We start from the raw sequence: 25,557 nt of genomic DNA on the forward strand, positions 1-25,557 counted from the left end.
AGCGCGGCGTCACAGGAGACATGAGAGGTTGCCTTCAACACAGAACAGTTGTATACGTAATGAAGGAAAGCTCTTGTTGCTTCTAAAGCTGCTGGACGCTTTTCTCTCCTTCCTGGCCTTGTGTTATTGTAACACTTCCAAAACCTTTTTTTTCGGGTGCATTAGCTTTGGCAATGTAGGTGAGGAAAGGATGTGTTCCTGCTTGTGTGTGTACAGTAAGTGTGTTTGTTTGTGTGTGACTAATCACTTTGATGTACTGCCTGCGACTTTGATACTCTCCAACAGGCACACATACACACACAGCTGACGTTCCCTTTATTGTGCCAATTGTGAAAACTCTGGAGACCACCTCAGTTTCCCCTCTTGCACTTTCTGACCCCATGCCTACCTTTTCGTCTCGTCTCCACCCAGCCCCTTCACCCAGTGGACCACACCAGAGCCGAGCCCACACTTTCTAAGCCACCTTAGAAACTTTCCTGGCTGCTATTCCTGCTTCTTGTGCCAAGATTCCACACTGTGCCCTCAGTCCACACCACTTTCCTCTGTGCGTGCGTGTGTGATAAATACACTGCATCCAGTTTGAATATACGTGCTGCAAAAAAGCCCGCCACCCAAAGCCCCCTTTACTTTGTTAAAGCCTGAGTGACCTTTTACAGACTCGTAAAAAAAAGCTGAAGCCACACTGTATCACATTGTCTCTAAAGGCTCTCTTTCCCTCCTCTTTGCAGGCAGCTGATGGAGAATCAGATTACTGTGATCGAGCGTGGAGCTTTTGATGACATGAAGGAGCTGGAGAGACTGTGAGTACCACCCCAGCATTGTCTGTAGAAAGCCTGATCAGAAATAACACTTCTTCCTCCTCTTATATCAAAGCCCTAATACTGATGTATATCCAGTACTTGGATTAGTAATGTGTGATGACACTAACAGGAGGAACTGACCATGGATGGTGTATCAAGTGTGAGGCACTTCCTGGTCATTCCTTTGTGGTCGGATGGTGCTGAGAGGGTACCGCGTAGGCGGGGAGTATTTTTTGTATTAGCCTTGCCTGACAGGAATGCCCTCAGTGGGATATGTGGGCTTAAGAGGCCTCCCCCACCACAGACCCTGGCTCATCTGGACAGCACCAGGACTCCTCAGCAGCTTGTAAACCGACTGGGAAAACACACAGACAAACACAGCCGACCACACCTCAACCAGCTCATTAGCAAATCAATAGTGCTAGCCGCATGGAAGCCTGCACAGCAGATGACTTTAAGGACACATGCCGTCATGCACACACAGTGGTTAACTTATAAAAGACTTTCCCCAGATCTGAAACCCGCATTAACAATTTACATTACCATACTCCAGACGTGTACAGCTCAACCCCCTCCCCTTACTCCTTCGAGTTCAACTGATCCCAAACATTGGGTAGACATATCCGTTTGCCAGACCAATGTGGAAATGAAGCGGCTCGTTTCTCTAATGTTTAAAAGCCACTAACCCAGCAGCAGGTACAGCAGACCATTAATGCCCATTAGGCACTAAATATCCACCTCAGCTGGCCAAGCACCCTTCTCAGTGTATACAGTGAGTGGCGCAGGTCCCAACATCTGTCTGAATGTGTCTCAAGGAATGGCAGCGGCCTGCCTCTCGCAGCCTCTCAGTGCCACAGCCGCTGCATTCACTCCCATGTGCCTCCAATGGGCCATTCAGGGAGAAGAGAGTTATGGTTTCCAACAGATTAGCAACAGTCTGTTTCTCATTGACTTAATTTTGTGTATTTGCATAAAGCCTGCGAGTCCTGGACGTTAGTTGTTTGACGTTGCCAACCATAATTCCTGTCAGTGCTTCCTTTGGCTTGAATAGTCGCATCCATTTCTCAATTTTTTTATCTAGAAACATATTTTTTTGATAGTTCTCCCACGATAAAATCTGTTCATGCTCAGATAACTGGTGGATGTAATTTGCCTGTTTAAATGGAAATGCTGCTATTCCGTTACTCTGAGAAAGTCAGCAGAGCACCAAGTTCTACTCGGCGCAGCATCGTAATTTAACTGTGCAGAGATGATTTACGGCGGTGTCTCTGACTAGAAGTTTAATTCCCCTGAACTTTCAGTTGGATATGTATGTGACATTCAGAGCACACTGAAACACAATAGCCTGTGGCTAAGTCGATTCTCCGGCAGCTAGCAGAAATTATTCACAGCCTACACAAGGGCACGCATGCGTAGAAACACACACACACACACACACACACACACACACACACACACAGACACAGACACACACACACACACACACAAATACACAAATTCACCGGTTGATCATATGTTTTCCCTGCCGCAGGCGGCTGAACCGTAATCAACTGCAGCAGCTTCCTGAGTTGCTGTTTCAGAAGAACCCTGCCCTGTCTCGACTGTAAGTACATTCAGTTTTTTTATTTCATTTGAGCACACTGATTTTGTTATTTGTAAGCACACACACACACGCCATCTCTCTTTGCCTTTTCCATATTATGCAAGCCACCGATATTGCTCGGAGACCGTATGTGCTACAACAATATACTGCACAGCATGGTTTCAAAAAGTCGGAAGAATGTTGGCTTTTGAAGGACAATAAAGCTTCAATTTCTCTTTTCTGGAATTCCATCAGATGTCATTAACATTCAGACTTATTAGGTGAAGTTTGTGAAGTGTGCACTGTGATTTCCATTGTAAAGCTGCTGGATGATCGGAAATCTGAGTTCTTTGCACATTGTTGGGCCTTTGTGCCAAGTCATCTGCAGTTCCTCTGAGTCTGTCTGCGAGAGACTCCGCTGAAAGAGAGTTGGTGTGACATTGGGACTATAACTGACTGCCACATTCGACTTTGAGGGTGAAAGGATGTCTGTGTTCCTTAATGAGGTCGTTTTATGTCACAGGAGAAGTCCCCAAAGCTCACTCTGCCAGTAGAATCACATTCTTCAATCATATTTTGAATAAGATGTGTCTTCACAGTTTTCATTCAGTTTCCACTTTTTATAGCCAATCCTGTACTGTCTCACGCCCCCATACTGTGACACTGGTGTGCCCCATGCAGTAAGACAATCCCACAGTAATGCTAAACTTGTATTCCCTTCTGCTGCAAGACTCCATTTCTTTTATTTCTCTGAGACAATCAGTGTCCCTTTGCTAGCTGATCATTCCAGCTTCCATTATTCCAGTTCGGATTACTTGTAGCATCTGGGAATAATGAAACAGTGGGACATGGAAAAATAATTTCCCTCCCTTCAATCCACATAGTGGTACAACTAACCCATGATCCCGGCCTCTGTTTATCTTGCTTTTGATGTTTAACACCATCTTGAATCTATCTGTCACTTCCTTGCAACTATCGCCTCACCTCACCTACCATTAGGCCAACAACAACCTGCAGGGCTTTAGGGCAAGGACTCATCTTCTGGGGATAAGCTGGCCTGCTTGTGGCTTACAGTGAGCAGCACTAGGTTGTCTGTCTAGCTGGAATAGACACAGAACAGACCGAGGCCTTCCAGACCAACGGATGGCCTTGAACAAGTGTGATTAGTCCATATGTAGCGGCGGGCTCTGCCAACAACCAGAGGATTGTACTAACACAGCTCCCCTGTTTCATCCAATCTAACTTCACGCTCATTATTCTAAACCTTGCGCTGGCTTTTCCTGCCACGTTCTGGAGACTTTGTTTAACATTGCTTAATCGATTCGCTATGTGTCTCTGTATATACTCATTTGTTCTCTATCCTTGGCTGGATAAAAGAGAACCGTAATTGGCCTTGAAGCTTTTTAAGTGTGGAGGTGCTTTACATTCTTTAGCAGTTAAAACAAATGTGCAATCCTGGGCCATGGATTTAAAATAATGCCATCTTTAAGGTGCTGGTGTTTTGATTGACAGCTGTTACTTCATGAAAGACTTCTAGTGCTTGTTAAAAATTAGGTCCAGTAACTGGGGATCAGGAACAGCGGTAGAAGACAAAGGTTTTTCGTAATGCGTTTCTTAACTCCTGAGCGGCGTGTCTGGGCCACACGGTGGGTTCTGGTTCCAGTCTGATGTGGTTAGGTTACAGGCTTGTCTCGCTCCCGCCAGCAGCTTTTAATGGACTTAAAAGGTTCTCAGCTCCCAGAGGAAGACTTTTGCGCTTTTTCGTGTGTTTTTCTGAGGATACCAGAGAAAAAGAGATAGAGACATAGATAGAAGGAGAAACAGGGTCTTGGTTGCGTTATGTATTTGTGTGTGTGTGACTCTTTTCACTTGCTCAAAGTGCTCATGGGGGCTTGTTAGGGTCTGTCTTTATGATCCTAACAAGAGAGGTTAATGTGAAAGCTTGCTGCCCTCAGGTGGAGCACTAACCCAGATGGTTTCTCTTCTCCTGGACGCAGGATTAATTGCCCCTTTCCTTTTTTTCTATACTTTTTAACACTCTTTCCCTCCGTCTCTCAGACTCCCCTCTTTCCCTCTCATTTCGCTCCTTCTGGAGGGAGGCTTTGGGGAAAAGCTTTGTATAACAAAGTGGCTATTTGTCTTAGACGTCCCGCTGAGAGGACAAACAGAAAGAAGGACGTAGGGGATGGAAGAGGGGGGGATAGCAGATGAGATGGTTGCTCTCATTAAACTTTTAAGGAAGAAGCTAGCTGGGTTAATAAAGGCTGTTGTTTAATGAGTAGAAGACTGTTGATTTGTGGGGAGTTTTTAAACACTCCACTTCCATGCAGTCATTAAGCTAATTGGGTAATGAGGTTCCACTACAAAGGGAAACTAAAGAGTGGTCTTGCTATAACACAGATGTTAAATGGCTAACAAAACCTACTAATATACAAAATGAACAAATGTTACATCATTTTTAATAGCAAGGTTGCTCAAACCTAAGAAGTTTGAAAATGTGCATCTTGTTTCATAAAAAAGGAGGTAGTGCACATATATTTCATTTTATTTTCATTTCAGTTACGTTTTCTGCTTTCTGTTCTAAAAGCCTATCTCTTTATCCACACTCCTGCTTCCCTTCCCATGCCGGAGAGATACCAGCGACACTGATGCATGTGGGGCAGAGGAGAGATAATTGGAATTGATTAGAGATAGTTAGAGTTAGTTAAAGCTGCCTGTGATGGATGGCGTCGTCGAGAAGGCATGGGAACAGCGGCCGGGAGGTGAGAGGTGCTGCGAAGAACATCAGTGAACAATAACAGTGAAAATAGAGTTGCATTCATCACTGTTAACGACCTGTTGCCCCCAGCCCACCACCCCTGACTTCTCCTCATCCCACTTCCACTGCACTTCAGATCTGTAATCTACTCATCTATGTCTGTAATTAGTGTCTTTCGCAGTGGGAGAGCAGGAGGAAGGAAGGACTGAGGGACGCAGAAAAAAAAAAGAAAAAAGAGCGATAGGTGAGCGGAGTTGGAGGAGTGAAGAGCAGTTAGCCTGATAGCTGGCCCCGGGTAATAGCATCTGGTTTGGGCTCAGGATGGGGGGTTGGAGGAGGAGGCGAAGGGGTATTTTGTGGTTTTTGATTACCGTGTTGCTTGTTGCTGCCACAAACAAATGGCGGCAACAACACAGGCTTGTTTGAAGGGGTGTTGCTTTCGTTAATGTCTTACGTGTGGTATCACGTGGTGGGGGTGAGAGGACGGTTAAGAGAGGTGTTCCCTTGTGTATCACCCCAGGAGGTATGGCGGAGGTGGAGGAGGGGGAGGGGGAGGGTGTGGTAGTACCTGCAGGGGAGCCGATGAAACCCTGGAAAAGAGGGGAGGCCATTCTTCTTTATGATCTTTCATTTTCATGTTAATGCTTGACGACGGGTACGCTGATATACACAAACCCTAAACACACACGCTGAAATATTGGCTGGGTGACACACATGCATAGGCGCACACTCAGAAGACGGAGAAAAAGAGGGAAAATGTAAATAACTCTAATTAGACACAAACACTGGCAGAATAGCGCTATAATTACATCTCTGTGCGCTAATGTGTGGATGGCAGGCACACACAAGGGATTACGTTCTTTATATGGCTTTGAGTGTAGATAAAAGAGCGGCTTCAACTATGTGTTGATGTGGAGCTGCCTCCTCTGTGTTTGTGTTGGAGGGATGCTGTGTTTTCTGTTTGTTGATCGCTTGATGCTTAGGGAACGGTAGCTCAGTGGAAGAAGAAAGAACTCTTTGGGGGTAGCAGATCTAGAATAAATAATGTGCACTATCATTAAACCTATAAATCATCTCTCTGTCTCAGTATTCCCACTTGTTTTGACTTCCTTACCATTCAATATACAGTAGGCTATTGTACCCTTTCATTTTCTGAAGATTGATTGGCTTGTAAAGTCACTCTGGTGTTCCAAGACTTTTTATGCCACAAAGCCAGCAAATTAACTCTTTCCACTTTTGACTATTTGTGTATAACTGCCTTAAAGACTGGCGTGAATGTGCCATTTATTTTCTCCTCGTGACTGTTTTTATGTGTTGTTATAATACTGCGCTGTGCATGTGCGTGTGAGCATGCATGTGTGCCTGGCAGGCTGTTAATGGCCCGAGCTGGTGTTGCCGTTTCCTTCTCTTTGTCTCTGCTTATGAATGACCTGCCTCGACGTGCTAGGTCTCTCTCTCCCTTGGAGGACCACATGGGCCCCCGCTTGGCAGCAGTCCCCATGGCAACCCATCATTCCATTCATCAGGGGGTTTCTGTGCCATCGATGGGAGACATCCTGATTTCTTGACTGTGGTTTGTCTGACACTAAGTAAACACTGACTGCAGAGACTTTAGCGAGCAAAGTTCACTTCAGACACAATGAAAGCAAAATACCTGCATGCATCAGAGGCTTCTTAGGGGTAGGTTCACCATCAAATTTAAGCGGTTTTTACTACCAATGGTATTTACCCTTACAGATATTTTTGGTTTAGTTAATGTAGATTTTTCCGATGTCCTTTTCTAAGTTTTATGGTGCTGACAGCACTAAGAGGGAAAGAGCATTTTTGTTGGTAGAATGAACATGTTTCATAATGATGTCTGTGGATTGTCCAGAGTAACAAGGTATAGATATCAAAACCTGTAAAAAAAAAAATGCAGGCTATGAAGAGCTTTTCCGAGTGTGGGCAAAGCGATTCTTTGAGTTCCAACATTCTAGATGCAGGATTAGACCTTTCTGCAGGAGTATGAAATGACCTGGCAGGCCTTAACTCCTTGCCTTACCTCTCGTCCTGGCCCTGTCCTTGTCAGCTGGTAAAAGTGGCTTTTATGGCTTGTCGCTGTTTTCTTTACGAGTCGGACCGTGTGTGAGAGAGAAATGCAGACCAAACCATGTGAGGAGAGCGGAAGCCAAAAGGGGGTAATTTAAAAACCACTCCGCCATCTGAAATATTCACAACCGCAGCACAAGGGAAGCGGGAGAAGAATGCGAGAAAGAAAAAGAGAGTCAAAGAAGAGAGAGTGAGACGGTCAGAGGTGCAAAAGACAGGGCGAAGGCAGGAGAGAAACAGCGGTGTTTATATTTACTAACGATTCTGTGTCCTTGCTCATGAATTATTGAACAGATGGATTGAGGCTTGTTAAATATTCACACTAAAGCGCTGGGACATCAGTGATGTGTGTGTGTGTGTGTGTCCAGCGTCTGGTACACACTGCTCTACATACTCACCCACACCAGCTCTGATGCTCTAAATATTCGTACGGGCAAATCTGCACACAGACACACGCACACTCACATGTTCTTCTGCAATGACCGTCCCAGTCATACACATCTGTGTGTGTGTGTGCATGTACGTCTTCACACTGGGGACCGGCCTGGTCATTATGAATTGATACGGCATGAATAAGACATCACAGTGTGGTCTAGATCCGTCATGAGTATACACACACAGGGATTTCACTCGCGGAGGCCTCCTCCTCCTCTCTGTGCCGCTGCCGACAGTTTGCCTCTGTGACGGCTGGCTTCCTCTGGTCCAGATTGGAACTGTCACACACAGAACGAAAAGGGTGCCTTCATGTCTTCACACACAAGCGCAAACACACATACACTCACTCCTTGAAATCACCACGCAGGGGCTTGTGGAATGCTGCAATTCCAGCCAGGAATAACAACCCGTATAGCGCTAGTTGGGTTGTCCTGCTTGTGTGTGTGTGTGTGTGTGTGTGTGTGTGTGTGTGTGTGTGTGTGTGTGTGTGTGTGTGTGTGTGTGTGTGTGTGTGTGTGTGTGTGTGTGTGTGTGTGTGTGTGTGTGTGTGTGTGTGTGTGTGTGTGTGTGTGTGTGTGTGTGTGTGTGTGTGTGTGTGTGTGTGTGTGTGTGTGTGTGTGTGTGTGTGTGTGTGTGTGTGTGTGTGTGTGTGTGTGTGTGTGTGTGTGTGTGTGTGTGTGTGTGTGTGTGTGTGTGTGTGTGTGTGTGTGTGTGTGTGTGTGTGTGTGTGTGTGTGTGTGTGTGCAGTTAAACAGCATGGAGCATGAATGCAGCCTACAGAATGAAAAATCCGGCTCATTCATCACAGGCTTAATAGAGTGCAATCTCCCTGCAATAGGTGTTTCCCTCGCTCAGTGCATCTGTCCATCTCGTTACGCTACAGTTCGAGATCTGGGGTTTCGATCAACGATATCTGCTCTGGATCATCATGTGGAAGTGTCGTGTGTGAGGAGCTTAGCAGGAAGACTACATTGTCCGTGTGTAATCTCTAGTTATGAGCTGTTAGGGTCTGGACTTGAGACTCTGGAGATCAGCACTGGAAGTCACCCAAGCAGACCCAAACACAGCCTCTCCGCCCTTGAGTTCAGAAGGGAGAGGGGGATCAAAACCCTTCCCAATGTCCTCAAAAGCAGGAAGAAGCAAACTGCCCACACATGCGCATGTGTTGCCAAACTCACATTGACCAGTAAACCCACATGCATATGGCAAATGGTTGTTTCAGCCCTATCCTACGGCCTCAGGCTCCGTCTCTGATTCTGAGATTTAAAAATAACAAACAAACAAACTGCAGGGCAAATTATGCCTGCACACACACTCAAGCTCACATGCAATCACACTAATGCCATTGCACAAATACTTTGCCCACCTCCTGCTGATTTGCTGCTGTAGCAACCAATGCTCTGAGGGGCTCGGGTTGTTTACCTTTTCTGAGCGCGCGGAAGACACACAGCAACACCCAAGAGTTGGGAGGTGAACTGGTTCCAAATGAGCCTCATATTTACTGAACGAGATCTTATACAATTTCTTGGGAAAAGAGCGGTGAAATGGATGGAAAGAGATTTTTGGATTTCTAGTTGTGTGTGTGCATACGTAATTACAGGCTTTAGAGGCAGCCCTTTATCCTGTGGAAGGAGCGTCTTAGGTTAAACTCCTTCCTCTTCCCCGTGGCCATATTTCTACGTGTGTGTGTTCGTGTGTGAACCCTGAGCTCTGTCTCCTCTCTGTCTGTGGTGAGCAGGTCCATTCTTAGGGCTTTATACTTAGCACACCTCCAGGCCTTTTGTTCATGAGACTCCACAGGGTGCAGAGCTGTTGCCACATAGCAGCTGAACTTAGGAAGTTGGTGACTGTTTCACCGTGTAAAGACAAAGCCTGTGTGCCTCAAGATTAATTAGGTTGACATGGTGCAGGCTATGTAATAAAGCAAACTGGTGACAACATGTTTGCTAGTTGAAATCTGAGATCGAACATTTGGTTGGTTAAGTGAATGAGGCAACTTTTGCCTGCTGTTGAGGTGCACTTGAGCACACCACCTCCCTCCTACAGCTCCTAAAGAGCTGCTAATATGCAGCTGTGGGCTGCGGTTGTGTCGTGGAGGCTACCATGTATTATAAATCACAGAGGGCGTTTGGATGCATTGCAGTTATGACTAAATCAAGGCAACTTTCAGATGTATTATAACAAATTAAACATTAATACTTCTTATAAACTAGATTTTATAATATAAATTGAAAAATGTTTACAAATATTTTGAAACATGTGCAATTTCCTTCTGTATGAACAAAACCTTCACAGTTTTTTGTACTTGAATTTACTTCCTTAATATCAGTAAGGAATTTACATGTGGCTAGATTTTCATAGTTTTTATAATTAATTTGCTGCTGCTGATATGGACAAAAGTGTGATGAACCTCTTAAACAGTAGTCTACATTTAAAGGACATATGGTTCTGTTAATAATTTATACAAGTTTTGAAATGATAACCACCAAACACACTGTTCCAAACAAAAAGCTGTTACTTTGGGTCATAAACACTTCAGATCAACCTCTTCACCCACCTCTGATTTTACACAGTTATGAGTTACTGTATGTGTACTGCATATAAACACACTGTGAGAAGCAAAAACAGACTCAACACTTGGAAAATCAAGTTTAAACATGTGAATACAACCAGAAACTTCTGTCCTGCACGTCTGTGCTCTCTCTTCAGCCATCCAACTTTCTCAGTAAACAAAAGACACTTGTCTGCTGAGGTAAACCGATGGACTGCCCACATTCCAGTAAAAATACATATTGAGCCGTGCAGGGCCAGTGAACCAGCACAGGGGGAAAAGTGAATTCTAGTACACACGTCTATCTGTTTCCTATATTTGCTCCCTCTCACAATACTCTCCTGCTGTTATCACAGTATGGAGCGGTGATCTCATTAGCCCCAGACAGTGTGTGTGTGTATGCCCAGCGTAGAGATATTTTTCGGTGAGAAACAGTATGTGTCTGCAGGGGTGCCTTCACTTCTTAGCTTTGTACAGTCTAACAGGAAATCGCTGAGGGATGGAATCGATTCCCCTTCCCTGCTGTTTCAACTAGAAGTGTGCTGCACACATATTCACACACACCTGCCCAACCCAGGCAAAGCTTCCAGAAATGAGTGTTACAACTGAGAAGCAGCCAGATCTATGTGTGTGTTTACCTGGTGTGCATTGTATCAGGGGGGAGCGCTGAGGTGGAGAGAGGCATCGAGTATTGATTGACAAGGAATAAGGCACAGTTGGAAACCAGAAATGATGAAAGATAGAAGGGCAGGGAAACAGTAATGAAGGTGTGGTAGGAAAGAAATATAAATCCTCTTTTGTAATACTGTAGAGATCCGCTCGGAATGTTTATTTCTTTTCCTTGTGAACTTTAAATAGTTTTTCCAGGTAGTTTAACATTCCATTCTCCTAAAGCCAGTGAAGTGCTGCAATTCAATCAAGTAAACAGACAAAGAATAGGAGGAGTAAAAACTAGTTAGAGGGCAATGGAAGGACCTGAACGTGACAGACAGTCCCTAGGAAGCAATACATAGTGTGGGGATAGAGTAGGTTGGCAGATAAAGCGAAAGAAAGAAAAAGAGGCAGAGGGGAGAAAGATTGGCCTCATCTGTACACTATGAAAGGATTCTCATCTCCTCTCATCTATGTGGCTGTGCTGGGAGACAGAGAGGGAGAGGGAGCCACGGGCACCTGCAGTGGAGCATTAGCCAAAAGCCCTATTATCACTTCAAAGCTGGACTCTGCTGGAGGAGGCCTGAGTGACACTGGGGCCCTATGGAGGATGAAACACGCCTCCTCCCTCTGTCAGCTTTCCCCATTTCCCCTCTATCATCCCCCCTGCCCCTTTCTCTGTACCTTACTTCTTCTCTGTCATCTACCTTGTCCTACCTTCCTTATCACTTCCCTTTCCTCCCCCTCTATTACTTCCGCCCTGCGTCTTATCTGTATCTTTAACACCTGGCTGCCCTATATGAGCTCTCTTTCCCCATTCCTCTTCCCTCCTCGATGAATTTCTCCATCCTCTCTGGCTTATAAAAGACCTGGGGACGGGAGGCCCTGATGAGCCCCAGGCTGTGGTAATGAGCTCGCAGGCCCTTTCATGTGGAGATCAAGCTGATGGCTGGAGGGGGTGTTGTTGCTGCTGGTGTTAGTGGAGTGGATATTACCAGCAATGGATTGTGGCTTGTAGAAAAGAAGAGTAATAGGTCAAGCCAAGCCCAGACCGGACCTGGAGATGCAGACAGTTCCCATGAAGTCAAGAGTGTCCCAGCCAGACACAGAGACACACAATGCGGTCAAAGAACGGGGCAAATCATTATGGTCTTTGTAACTTAGTGCATTCCTCTGTCCAATACATTATCCCGGAGACCTTTCCCGATATTTACAGGCCACAGAAGGTCAGATGCTTTAAGCAGGACAACGACTATAGGCCAGAAATCAATGGCAGACACGCAAACTAATACAACATTTTCCATGACTTCTCCCCGCTTGCTCTTTGAGCGAGTCAACACTTCATAAAATGGACATCTGAATACATCTAGGGACACAGAGAGAGGGACAGAGGGATTTTTGAACAATGCCTGATGCTCTTTGATTTGACTACGTCTAAAGAAACGTTGCCACTCCTTAAATCCTGTTAAATCCTCCGAAACCAATCTATGCATGTGTGTGAGTGTGTCTGTGTGTGTCTATTAATCCGTAACGCATAGCCACACACTATTATTACTCCCCCCCCCCCCTGACACCTTCATTAGACCCAAAGACCGGAATTACTTCTGACTTGTAGATTAGGACCACTTTTCTGGCTACCACGTTCATGAATGCTAGGGTTCCACTTCCAACTAATTCATTCATTATTGATTGATGTAGTATATGGAATTTTAGAATACGGTGAGAAAAAGCCTTCAAAGTCTTTCAATGTGCAGTATAATACATAGGAAGGTTGCACATTCTTGCTACATATTTAGTGTCAGTGTGCAAGTGTGTGAGAGGATATGCCCAGGTTCCACTTCATAAAGCTGTTGTAAAGGAGAGGAGGCCATTCATGGTTAACAAAGAGTTTTCACATGAACAAGCTAACTGACTGGTGAACGAAAGCCCTTCACACTTCCTCAACGTTCATTTTACACATTTTTATTTCCTGTCTATTTCCTCTCCCTCTTTCTCAGGAGTATTTTTTGTTAAACAGCTTTGGTGATTTTGGTTTGTAGAGTGCGCTATAAGACAAGACCTCCTACAGGATTTATTGCCAGACACTTTGGCAGAATCCCAATCGAAGATGGATATAATAAATACATCAGTTGAATCATTAGAGCATCAGTCTGTAATCTGGGCAGGGTTGACTTTTTACACATTCCTTTGTCTTTTTATAGTATGGCTCCTAGTAGTTTCTATGGAGACTGAATTGTCAGTGTTGTTTTGCTGCGTTTAGCCCCTCGGCAATCTCACCCTCATTCACCTTCATACCTGTGTTTCTGAATATAGAACGATGAAAGATGGTGAGACGTGTGTTAACATCATTGCTTTTCTAGGGGCAGAGCAGTTAAGTACTGTTAAAAGTTTCTTTCACATTTCGTGTAAAGTCAAAACTGGGGGATGTCGGTGTCAAAATCAAATTAGTTGAAAGTTTCCCCCCGGCTGATTGAAGGGAACCTGGGAGTTGTCATGATGCTGTCAGCCCTTTGAGTCTCTCTAGCATAACAAAGATATATCCAATGTTTGACAGATGTCGTAGAACTGAACTGCACATTACTCAATGTTTTGGTTTGTTCTTGTTATTTGCTTTTCTGGCTTTCCTCCCGGCCTCCCCTGATAGGAGCAAGGTTGGTGTAACTAAAAAGAAAAGGTAGAAGTCAGACTTGTTTCTTTCCAAGTTGTTAGAGTGAGTTGAGCGGAGCAGAGTTGAGCGGAGAAGTCCAGCTGGGTTAGAGAAGCACAGCCTTGTTTCCCAGGCATGCACCGTCTTTGTGACATGGTTAAAGATGTGTCCTAACACCATTCCCATCACCCCTCGTCCCCTCCTCTCCCCACCTCGGCTACCATCCCTCCCTCCATCTCCAGAGAATAGCCTGCCCTTTGCTCAAGCCATTCCGTCTCCTTGGAGCTCATTGTTCCCTGGTTGCTAGGCGATAGCTGGGGCCTCATTTGGTCACCTTGGATACAGGGGGGAGCCTGGGTATTTGGTATGGGGTCAGGACTGACAGAGGTGATGTGAAGGTGTGTGTGTACGTAAGAGGTTGTGCGCAGACATAGTTAGCCATCAAAGTGTGTGTGGGTGGGTGCGTGCGTGATTGTGTGTGAGTGTGTGTGTTTCGTTAAGGGTCAGGCGTGACAGCGTCAGTACAATAGGGTGGGGTGTGACCAACCCCTCCTTCACCATTTATTAGCCTATTCAGTCACCCACTCCCTTGCTCCGAGCCAGGCAGGGCCAGGAGGCAGCCGAGCTGTCAGTCAACAGGGAGGGGGAGGGGCAGAGAGGGGATCCCACAAAACATTATTAATGTGTAACACAAGAACTGCTGCAGAATCCCTCTAAAGAGGAAATTGACGAAACAAGCAGCCACTGTAACGGCAATTACATCGCTCTGAATAGACCAGTGTCTTCCAGTTGTCAATGCTGTGTCTCTCACACCTGCTCTCTCTTTCATCTCTCTTTTTTTCTCTTTCTCGCTCTCTATCATTCTCTTTCTCGCTCTCTATCATTCTCTTTCTCGCTCTCTCTCCATCTACACTCTGTGTTTCACTCGTCCTGCTCATTCTGTAAAACACACACCAGGGGAGAGCCTCTTTGTCAACCGCCCTCCTGAATTCCGATCCTCAATCGTCAAGCTGGCCGTGGCTGGCCGGCCTTGAAGAGTCCTGGAGTGGCTTTCATAAACCTTCACCAAAAACACACACACACACACACACACACACACACACACACACACACACACACACACACACACACACACACACACACACACACACACACACACAGACACAACCCTAAACTATTGTTGTCCAAGCTGAAGCACTTCTAGAGAGTGTGAGAGTGGTGAAATTAGCAAAACGAAAATTTTTAGAAAATGAACTCTTATTGAATTGAGGCCTATTCTCAAACCTATTCCTCTGTCTTCCTCCCCCTGCCTCCCCTTATCCCTCTCCCTCTCTCCCTCTCCTTCCCTCTCTGTCTTTGTGCTTTTACAGTAAAGTCAATAAAGTTTATTTGACTGTGTGATTAGCTGCAGAGGCATGTTCTCTGATATCATTAGCTTCTGCGGTGCATCCCTGAGCCCCTAAAGAAAAACCAGCAATGAGCATTTTACCCCTAAATTAAGCTTCATTGAAGATGACTCGCAGTTGATGTTACAGTATGTGTCTGTGATTCATCAGTGTGTTTTTGTGTGCTTATTTTTTAAATCATGAGACATGCAAACTTTTCCTCCTCCTTCTGCCCCTCATATGTCTGTCCCATGGCCCTTATCTGTTTCTTCTCAACTTGCTAACATTACAAGACAGTGTATCACGGCCTTCTGTTTTTTTTTTTTTGAGTAGCAACAAACCAGCACCCAGAATGGATTTTGCAATGCGCTGCGAAAAACTCTGTGGTTGCAGTATAAAAAAAATTATTCCCTCGGGAATCAGTTTCCTCCCCCGCAGTGCCTACATGTGTGTGTTCCAAAACCAACCGTGGAGCTACAATTGTTGCAGTTTGCCAGCTAAATGGCTGCCTTGTGTTTTCATCACTCCTAATGAGTCAGAAGGAATGTGTTGTCCTCACCAGAGCTGTAACTGATAGCGGATATAAAGATGATCCAACATGCCATGCTGAAGGAAAAGCAGAAAGCCTGGCACGGTGGAGGGCATACCTGCGCTGAGAGGCAGGGTGTGTCCGGCCTGGGTTCACCGCTCTGACAAAACCGCAGTGGTAATGCAGCAGAAAATGACTCCAGTAGCTGGCACATAAAATTGAGCTCAGTTTGACAGCGGGAGAGTCATTTTTTCTTTTTCTGAGCCCTGCGCCGTTTCCGGAAGAGTCATTAAAGAATCATTGAGTGGGGTTGCAGAGAGATTCATATTCATGGAATTCATCAAAACAAGTTATTGAAAGCAACCATTGCATTCATTTAGTGGGTCTGCTGAATTCGTCCATTGAGCTGCATTGATGTGGCGTTGACCCCGGACCACAGCGTGCATTGCTGTCAGTGTGGCTTTGTTGGTGGAGCGCTAACCTTTCTTTGTACCCATGTTTGGGCCAGTAACCTTGCTTTGTGATGCAGTGTGTATCAGGGTGTAGTGTGACTCCCCTTCTCCATAAATCACTGTCAGATTCCAATGGTACGAAACAAAGCCCTTGCCTGAAGCTTGGATTATGGGGTTGTTGGTGTTAATGCGTGTGTGCCCGTATGTGCGTGTGTGTATCCCTTCATTTACCAACCAGCGACAAACAGTTTATAAAAATTAATTGACTGTGAGATGAGTTTTTTTTTTTCTTCAGATGAATATTGCACAAATTGCAGCATTGGGTGACAAAACACTCCATCGATTTCAAGGAAGGGAGAAGGGAGGGATTGAAGGAGGGGGCGGTAGAAATGGGTAAGGGAATGAGGTTGATCGCTGGTGCGTGATGGAATAAACTGCAGAATTTCTGTCACTGTGTGCGCGTGTGTCACAGTGTGTGTGCGTATGTCACACACAGGGGGCTAATAAATAAATGATGTTTGAAATGAGAGCAGCTCTCCGTAGACCATCTCCACTTCATGAGAAGTGCCTGTTTACAACTCTGCGCACACACACATATACAGTGCATGCACAAACCCTCATGCACACACGTGCTGCATCTATGGCTATCAGAGCTGATGAATACACTTTTGCGCTCCTCTCTAGGAACATGTCTGTCCTGTGAGCCTCTAAGTGTGTGTTCCCACTCTCAGGCTTTTATCACATTACTCCCTGCATTCCATCTATGTTGATGGCAAGGGGATGGGAAGCATTACTTTGCAGGCCAAAGCAAATACACACACACACACACACACACACGCACGCATATAAACACCTACCTTGTGAGAGAGGCTTGAGAGCATTAGCGAGCTCAGAAGAGCAAACACAGTGATAAAGGCAGGATTTGGGCAAATTCTAATGGGAGGAAGCGGTGGGGTAAGGAGAGGATTTATCCCCGGTATCCCCGCAGGCCCGGGCACGACAGAAGCCATAAGTAACCAAACAGTGTGTGGCGCTGAATCATGGTTCCTATGTTTGCTGTGCGGGCTGTCCTAACATATCATTACTTCTCCCTGGAGAGATGGCTGCCTATACCTTCCAGACAAAACCTGACCTTTTACTTTCTCCCAATGGTAGATGAACCGATGCCATTCTTGATGAGCTGTGAGTGAAAATGAGAGGTGGTGGTGTGTGCTGCTCATGGGGGGGGGGGGGGGGAGAGAGAGATTCATGGGTGTCAAGGAGAGGGCATTTGTTGCACAGAGGATTTCCCACAGTTTCATTGTTTTTGGAAGATTTTCAAACATCTTCATTTCTAGGCAACTGAAGCAAAGGTCCGAATGGAGGAAGGAAGAGAAGAAGAACAACAGACTAGGAGGTGAGGGAGAGGAAGAGGAAGAGGAAGAAATTGGTTGGTGGTAGGGGATACAGCTTTGGAATGCTGCAGTGGATTTAATTACAGACAGAGGGATAGTCTTTTTAAATATTTAGAGTACAGATGATCTCTGGCTGGCTGGCTGGCTGGCTGGCTGTGTGTGTGTGTGGTGTGTGTGTGTGTGTGTGTGTGTGTGTGTGTGTGTGTGTGTGTGTGTGTGTGTGTGTGTGTGTGTGTGTGTGTGTGTGTGTGTGTGTGTGTGTGTGTGTGTGTGTGTGTGTGTGTGTGTGTGTGTGTGTGTGTGTGTGTGTGTGTGTGTGTGTGTGTGTGTGTGTGTGTGTGTGTGTGTGTGTGTGTGTGTGTGTGTGTGTGTGTGTGTGTGTGTGTGTGTGTGTGTGTCGCACATGTGTTTGTGCATTGCCATGTGAGAACTTGTTTGTGCACATGTTGTGTTTATGCCGTCCTGAGAGTTACTGATAGCTTATTTATGTGTGTGCAAGGGGGGTGCATACATTTGGTAGGAAGGAGAGGAGAATTTGGCATTCAGGTGATTTTCATTTAATTAGTTTCAATATGTTTTGTTATGAGTTGAGAACATTGCCTTTCTTCTTGGTTTAAAAAAAGGTAAAACATAACTTTTGTATGTGCCCACAGTAACAAATATCGAAAACCAAGAATGTGTGTGTAAAGATGTTAAAGACTGCTGAACGTAAAAGTTTATTCGAATAATAAACACAAAACTGAATAATTGTTCCCTCTAAACAACATTTTTTCCTCCCAGACAGATTGCAACAGAGATTCTCTTCAAACCCCACTTGACACAAACATGCAGGCTCTCAAAAAGCAGCGAAAGCAGTAAAATCCAGCTATAAATGAAATGGAGTGGTGACTAAAAGCCACAGGAGATAGGGGTAAGATTCCAGAAGTTGTTTAAAGGTGCTAGATCTTGACAATGTGGGTCATGTTGTGAGAGACAAGCTTGAACTGCTCTCATGGTTCATGACTCTCCGGTCGGATGCAACTGTCTGACTGACGTTAGGGTGCAAAAAGATAGAAGGGCCGTAATCTCCTAACCATTAAACAGGATGTAAAGAGATGTGACTGCTGTCTGTGAGCGCTAAGCCGGAGGAAGTCGGGATGCCAGAGTTAAGTGGAGCAATATCCTCCTCGCATGTGTGAGGGGGCTACTCTTGTTAAATGGGTGCTATCATGAGCAAACAGTCACTCCGTCTCTTGCTGTATTGTTTGCTCAGAGCGATGCCAAGGCCAGTGCAGACTCACACCCAGAGTGGTAAATAGGCTGTAATTTTGAGGCAGCGCAGCGTTCTGCAGGCTCACATTGATCTGTCATTGACAAAGTTAATGAGCGTGGACATGAGGCACGGAGTCTCTCCACAAAGACATCAAAGTGCCGCTGCTATGACTGGCCTGCTGTGAGACTGGCCTTCAGGCAGACACCCAGGCTGCCGCAACCCCTGACTCCCCAGGAGGGGAGGGGAGTGAGGGGAGGGGATGGAGGTGGAGGGGATCTTGGCTCTATGTGTAAGGAGTTTGTATGTCTTTATCCTTTTCTCCCTGTCTTGACTGTCTCTCTCTAACACACACATTTCTGGCGCATGTTTGGCCTGTGTTTGTGGCTCCGAGCAGGGTTAATGGAGAGTAGCAGCAACTTTTGAGGAGCAAACAAGATTCCTTAACTGCTCTGCCTCTGCTCACCACCTGCTGCTTGGGAACCTGCTGGCAGCACACACATGCACACACAAAACTCTTGCTACTAGGTAACCCGTTGGCTAGCTTCCTTTTCATTCCTCTCTGTCAACAGCAAATAAGAGAAGGGGAAAAAGCAAAATCCAACAGCAAATATTAGCCTATGCGGACAAAGGCATTCCAGACAGGGCTGTCACTCTCACTCGCTCATCCTGAGAATCCCATCCTCCCCAGCTCTCCCCCACCTTCTCCCCTCACACAGTCACTCCTGTTCCGTCCTTTATTTCCTGCCAAGGTCTCTCTTTTCAGTTTGGAGCTAAGCATTGCTGCAATCTGTAAAACTTTGTTAAAATCACATCAGCCTTGTTAAAATTTACAAAATGCATCTCTATTTGTCATGAGTGTGTTTGAGTAAATGTTCCAGCTCTCAATTAAGAATCAGAAAATCAACTTTATTGTCTTCCACATGGCAATGGAACTTTTTCATTGATACTGTTTGCTTTGAGATTTACTTAAAGCAATCTCTTCCTATTTGAATATTGTGGATGTTGTTTCAACAGTTCAGGTGTTTAACAGTCGTATTGCCTATGGGATGAAACTGTCCCTGAGTCTGGTGGTTTTAGTCCGGATGCTGTGGTAGCGCCTGCCAGACGGCAGCAGACTGAACAGTTTGTGGCTGGGGTGATGGGGGTCTTTTATAATCCGGAGGGATTTCTTCCTGAGCCGCTGGGAGTTTAGGTCCTCCATGGATGGCAGCTCCGTCCTGGTGATGTTCTGTGCAGTTTTCACCACCCTCTGTAAAGCCTTACGGTTGAGGGCGGTGCAGCTGCCGCACCAGGCCGTGATGCAGCCAGTCAGGATCCTCTCTAGGGTGCACCTGTAGAAGTTGCAGAGTATCCTGGAGTCAATGTTGAACCTCCTCAGCCTGCGGAGGAAGAAGAGCCGCTTTCGAGCTTTTTTGGTGATGGTGGTGGTGTGAAGAGTCCATGTCAGGTCCTCCGTGATGTGGACCCCAAGGAACCTGAAGCTGCTCACTCTCTCCACCATTGATGGCGATGGGGGCGTGTCCCTCTCTCGCTGACGTTGAGATGGAGGTTGTTTGACAAATAAAGAACCTTGAACCTTGATTTGATTTCTCAAATTGTAGGATGCTATTCCCTTCACATCCACAGCCCACATTCTCCCAGCGTTTTAGTAAGGCTCCTCCTGATGCTCGTCTTCCTCCCTCCCCTGCCTCTGGAGGTTCAGATGTCATTCTCATCCTTGTCAGAGGAGTCTAATGGATCGGTCACGCTCAGGGCCCTCCCAGCCTGACTCACAGAGCTGGAGTGAAAGGTCATGTCTAGGGTGACATAGGAAGCTCCGAGAGAGGACATCCGCTTGGCTGTTCCCATCTGCGTGTGTGTTGGCAGTTTAGTGTGTGTTGTGTGTGTTATCTTCTAAATAAACACCTTCTCTGGACTAGTATGCTGGCTAGCTGGGGGGGGGGGGGGGGTGATATGCACAGGGCAGTAAAATACACAAGAAAATGAATAGCGATAGATCAGCTACAGGATGTAGCATTGTCAGGTAACCATACAAATGTGTATTTACACACACTCTCTCACACACACACACACTCCCTGCTTCTGGCATATCCATCATCGTCTCTGGGGTCCTCCTGTTCTTTCTGGAGGTCAGAGTTGAAAATGGTATAGAGTACGCCCACATAGACAAACCGCATAGAGCGTGTCTGTGTGTGTCTGTGTGTGTATGTGTGTGTCTCTGTGTGTATGTAGGTGCCAGAGCTGTGCAGAGCCTCAGTGTTGATTAGGTCTAGACCCGTGGGGTGATCTATGGCCATCTGAAGAAACACAAACCAAATGTATGTCTGGCAATATGGCAAGTCAACACACATCATGATATATTACTTGAAGTTCTCAGGGTCAGCAGTACTTTTTCTCCAAACAGTTGATGGTCTTTCTTGTGGTTTTCATGATACTGACAGGATTTTTCTTTTTGTCGGATGCCTTTTTTTCTCATCAAACAGAAATGGTATAGAAAGATCTCAGCGTGCACGAATAATGCATATGCCATCTTCACTCTGTCCCTGCAAATGTCTTTTATAATTTCCTTTTTGACTTGGGTGATTTTATTTTGCCACTCTATTATGTCCTGTCCTCCCCTGCATCTTTATTATCCTTTGTTTCTCGTCCACCAACCAGTCTCTGCTCCTCCTCCTCCTCCCTCTCCTCCCTCTCCTCCTCCCTCTCCTCCCTCTGACTTTTCCTCTCCCTTTCTTTCCTGGGTGGTGAGTTTTAATTTCATGCCCCCTGCTCTGGCAGTTGGTCCTTTAGCGAGTGCCAGGCTTGCTTTGTGACACACAACATCCTCAGGGGCTACCAGTCCCTCCACACACACACACACACACACACACACACACACACACACACACACACACACACACACACAGCCGCAAATATGCATGCTCTCAGCCTTGGGCAATGCATCGTCATCCATGCAGAATTTATGGCAATACAATAATCCAGAAGTTGCTTTCAAGAACAGACAAAGACGCATGTTGTCAGAGGCATGATTATTACACAAGCAGGCAAGGTAGCAGGTTAGTTCAACAACAATGAATGGACTTGATTCAGTGTTCACACATATGGAACAAAAAGCCACTATTCCCTCTTATCCATCATAGCTGTCATTGTTTCAGTAATTTATCTAAAGGTATGGGCCTCATCTGGCTAGCGCCAGACAGTGTGCTAACTGTATTGGCATGCATTCATTACTCCACACAGACGACTGGCAGCCGTGGGGAGTAATCAGGCTTTGCTAATTTTATGCTAATGTTTTTGGATGATGATGGATGTGCTGCAGCCTCCATTATGTTGGACCCTATCTGTTTCAAAAAGGGAATACAATATTTTTCATTCAGTGCCATTTTTATCTACACATTTGATAAGAGGACTTGTAATGTTGAAATTCACCTTTGAAGTGCGATATGTTTTTGATTTATTTGGAATACGGTGAGGTAGACAAAGAGACCCCTTTGCATGCATATGTGTGTGTGTGTGTACTTGATAGTGTGTGTTTTTGGCCGTGTAGTAATCCATGCCTGCGGCGGCACCTCTGCAAAGGTTCATTAACCCTGAAATCGTATTCTTCTCAGGCCTCATCTTTATCTCCTGATCATTGTAAATATCATCTGCTGCAGGCTGGTGGTTCATTAATGAGACACCTCAAGGCCACATTCGATTAGTCCAAAAATATTTTAAGTAATGCAAGAGGGTAATATCCCATGTCGAATGAATAAAAGAGGCAGGTAGTCCCTCTGTCAATCCTTTGATGAAAGTTTTTGTCTTAAAGGGACAGAAAAAAACATCACAGTTTAAAAAACCCTTTAGGCATCAAACCATAGGTAGTTGTGGTTTCAGTTGTTGAAGTTTTAAAAGTAAATATTAGTGTTGTCAACTTAATCCAAAGATGAATGGAGTTACATTTGTGCAAGCAAAGCCTTAAAAGATGACATAATAGTCTTCCAGAAACAGTGTCGTGGTTATGCTAGGTAATCCACAGACCTCTTTGTGAACAGTTTTCATTGGAAACACTTTAACCGAAGTAATAGTTCCAATGAAAACTGTTCACATTGAGGTCTGCCATTATACCATGAGGAATAATTGTTAATGTCTTGTTGGTCGTAGTGGCAGATCATCTATATCCATGAGCTGAAATTGTTTGTCTTTGTCTGTCATTATGTGGTGGTTGTAAGGTCTGCTTCACTTACTCCCCTGCCTACAATTTATGTTGGCTGTCATTGTGGGAGGATGAGGGTATTCCAGTCAGAGCAGCATGGAGGACAGAGCAAACATCCAGAGCACTCATTGATGTCCATTGTTCAACTCTTTTTCTCAGGATTACTCCCACCCACTGCAGCACAGCTGGGACCAACTCTATTGTCCTCTTCCTTCCTCTGCCAGCCTCAGTCTTGTTCTTAAAAACAGAACACACACACACACACACACACACACACACACACACACACACACACACACACACACACACACACACACACACACACACACACACACAGTACCCTCAAGGCTTAGTCACAATTCCAGCTGGGCTCCGTTTCCTAGCAACCAGCACCTCTGCAATTTCTGGCCCCTCACCTATAGTTTGGACTGAGATCCCATCCTGACATTAGGGATCGCACACACACACACACACACACACACACACACACACACACACACACACACACACACACACACACACACACACACACATACACACACACACACACACACACACACACACACACACACACACACACACTGACTACTTGCTGCCTGAGTGAAATTGAATCAGAAAAGTATTGGGTCGTTAGCTCTAGTGGAATTACTTTCTTTTATGCAGTGAAGTTAATTAAAGAGCACTGATAGAAAGAGGAAGAGTGGAAGCAAAACCCAGAGGCTTTGATTCACTTTCACCCTATTTCTTCCCATTTCTTTCTATGAAATTGTAATTTAAAATAGCCCACTCAAAAGAAAGTCAGCCAGTCAATTAAAGAACAAAATCAAAGTTTTAAAGTTTGTCTGTGTTGTTGTTTGAGTAAGTATAGCCAATTGCCTTCCTGACGGCATCATGTTATATTCATGAGAAGATTTCCATAGTCTCAGAGACCCTGCAGTTATTTATTCATCGCTTCATGAATGCCTTTACTGACCCCTGACATTTACACACACCTGTCACAGGAAGGAAACATTGCCTCTTCAAAGAGGCACGTAAAAGATAAGCCCAGTTAACTTTGTCCAAGTAACTAATTTCCCTTCTCACTTATTTAACCTCATTGTATATGCCAAAATGAATTAAAACTGAGATGATAAGTCAATGTAAAAAAACCATATCAGCAACAGTTTTGATAACCAATTGAGTTAAGTCATTTTGTTGACAAAAATGGCAAAAACCTACTGGTTCGCTTTGTCTTTGTCTTCCATGATAATAACCTGAATATATTTGGATTGTTGGTCAAACAAAAGAAGCACTTACAAAATGTCAACTTCAGCTATGAATACACTGAAAAATTGAAACGTGATTAAATCATTATGACAAATAATGTGCAAAAGTCTCAGAGCAAATTTCCCATAGCCTTATAATGACATTCATAGAGTGTTGCAGTGGCGCTATCAACAGGTGAAATCTGACCCCTGGCTATAAATCAATTGCAACACTAGAGGATCTTAGGGTCTGCTCCTGTAAACTGTGACACAGATCTCTAATTCCACCTTCTGTTTGTCACTAAGTTGTGTGCGCAGCTTACCATTACTCACCTGGTTTGTGTCATTTGTGAAGCACTGAGCGCAGAGATACAGGGACAAACAAAAGACCTGAATTACTGCTGATTAAATTGCAGTCTGGCTGCACTAAGATAACGTGTGTGTGTGTGTGTGTGTGTGTGTGTGTGTGTGTGTGTGTGTGTGTGTGTGTGTGTGTGTGTGTGTGTGTGTGTGTGTGTGTGTGTGTGTGTGTGTGTGTGTGTGTGTGTGTGTGTGTGTGTGTGTGTGTGTGTTGTGTGTGTGTGTGTGTGTGTGTGTGTGTGTGTGTGTGTGTGTGTGTGTGTGTGTGTGTGTGTGTGTGTGTGTGTGTGTGTGTGTGTGTGTGTGTGTGTGTGTGTGTGTGTGTGTGTGTGTGTGTGTGTGTGTGTGTGTGTGTGTGTGTGTGTGTGTGTGTGTGTGTGTGTGTGTGTGTGTGTGTGTGTGTGTCCTGTTAAAGATACGGTGATACAAGCCCCGGGTGAATTGTTGACTTGACAGCAGCCACAGTGCACCTGTCTCATACATCATGGTGAGCAGGAGGCAGTACCGTGTGAAAAGCCGGCAGCCTTTATTGCTCCATCACTTCTATTGGACAACTTAATCTCCCACTCAGTGCAATGTGGCATCATTTCCTCCACGGGAAAGTGATGCAAATGAACTATATATATTTATATTTATATATATGTCAATGCACAACTGATGAAATAGGAAAAAAGAAGAAAAAACTGTACAATATTTTTCAAACAAGTTCCCCTATTTAGAGGGTGTGTCCTTGAATATCTCGGCAGGTACCTTTGGGCTGTTTTTTTTATTTCGCTTTCAGAGGGATTTGAAGAGCATGCATGATATAAAGGTACTGTGTTCACCTTCCCCCTGGCTCAGTCCTCTCCTCTCTCGTCTGATACTTTACATGTGTAACGGCGACTGTGAGAGTTTAAAGTAATGACTTGGAGGTTTCACTCTCGATTACAGTTAGTCTAGAGCAGACTGAGTAGGCTTCCTCTGAGAGAGGACTGCGGAGAAAACGAGATGATCTATGCAGGGGTTCATTTTGGTCAGTAGTCATCAAATCTCCCACTCTTTCTTTCATGTCATATTTTTTTTCAAACACACTCCCCAGAGGCTTTTCTCCTTCTGCTTCTCGATGCAACTCTGCACCTCTACGTAGTGCATGGAGTCGATTAAGTGTCTGGAAGTGTGTTCAGTTTACGTGTTGATTGAAATAGCTCCTGACTGTGTGTGTCTTTGTGTCAGACCAGTGATCTGGTATCAGCTG

At 45.1% G+C, this 25,557-nt stretch overlaps 1 protein-coding gene across 3 annotated transcripts in view; it reads left to right on the plus strand.

The window, feature by feature from the left end:
- Positions 1–25,557, plus strand: part of slit1a (slit homolog 1a (Drosophila)) — an 86,954-nt gene that overhangs the window by 12,261 nt on the left and 49,136 nt on the right. For all 3 annotated transcript variants that reach the window (XM_034203847.1, XM_034203848.1, XM_034203849.1), the window contains exons 3-4: positions 729–800; positions 2,332–2,403. In XM_034203847.1, coding sequence (XP_034059738.1) covers positions 729–800; positions 2,332–2,403 — 144 coding nt within the window. The remainder of the gene's footprint in view (positions 1–728; positions 801–2,331; positions 2,404–25,557) is intronic.

This window comes from Gymnodraco acuticeps, unplaced genomic scaffold (genome assembly GCF_902827175.1).
Source record: "Gymnodraco acuticeps unplaced genomic scaffold, fGymAcu1.1, whole genome shotgun sequence".
In the NCBI taxonomy this organism is placed as follows: domain Eukaryota; kingdom Metazoa; phylum Chordata; class Actinopteri; order Perciformes; family Bathydraconidae; genus Gymnodraco; species Gymnodraco acuticeps.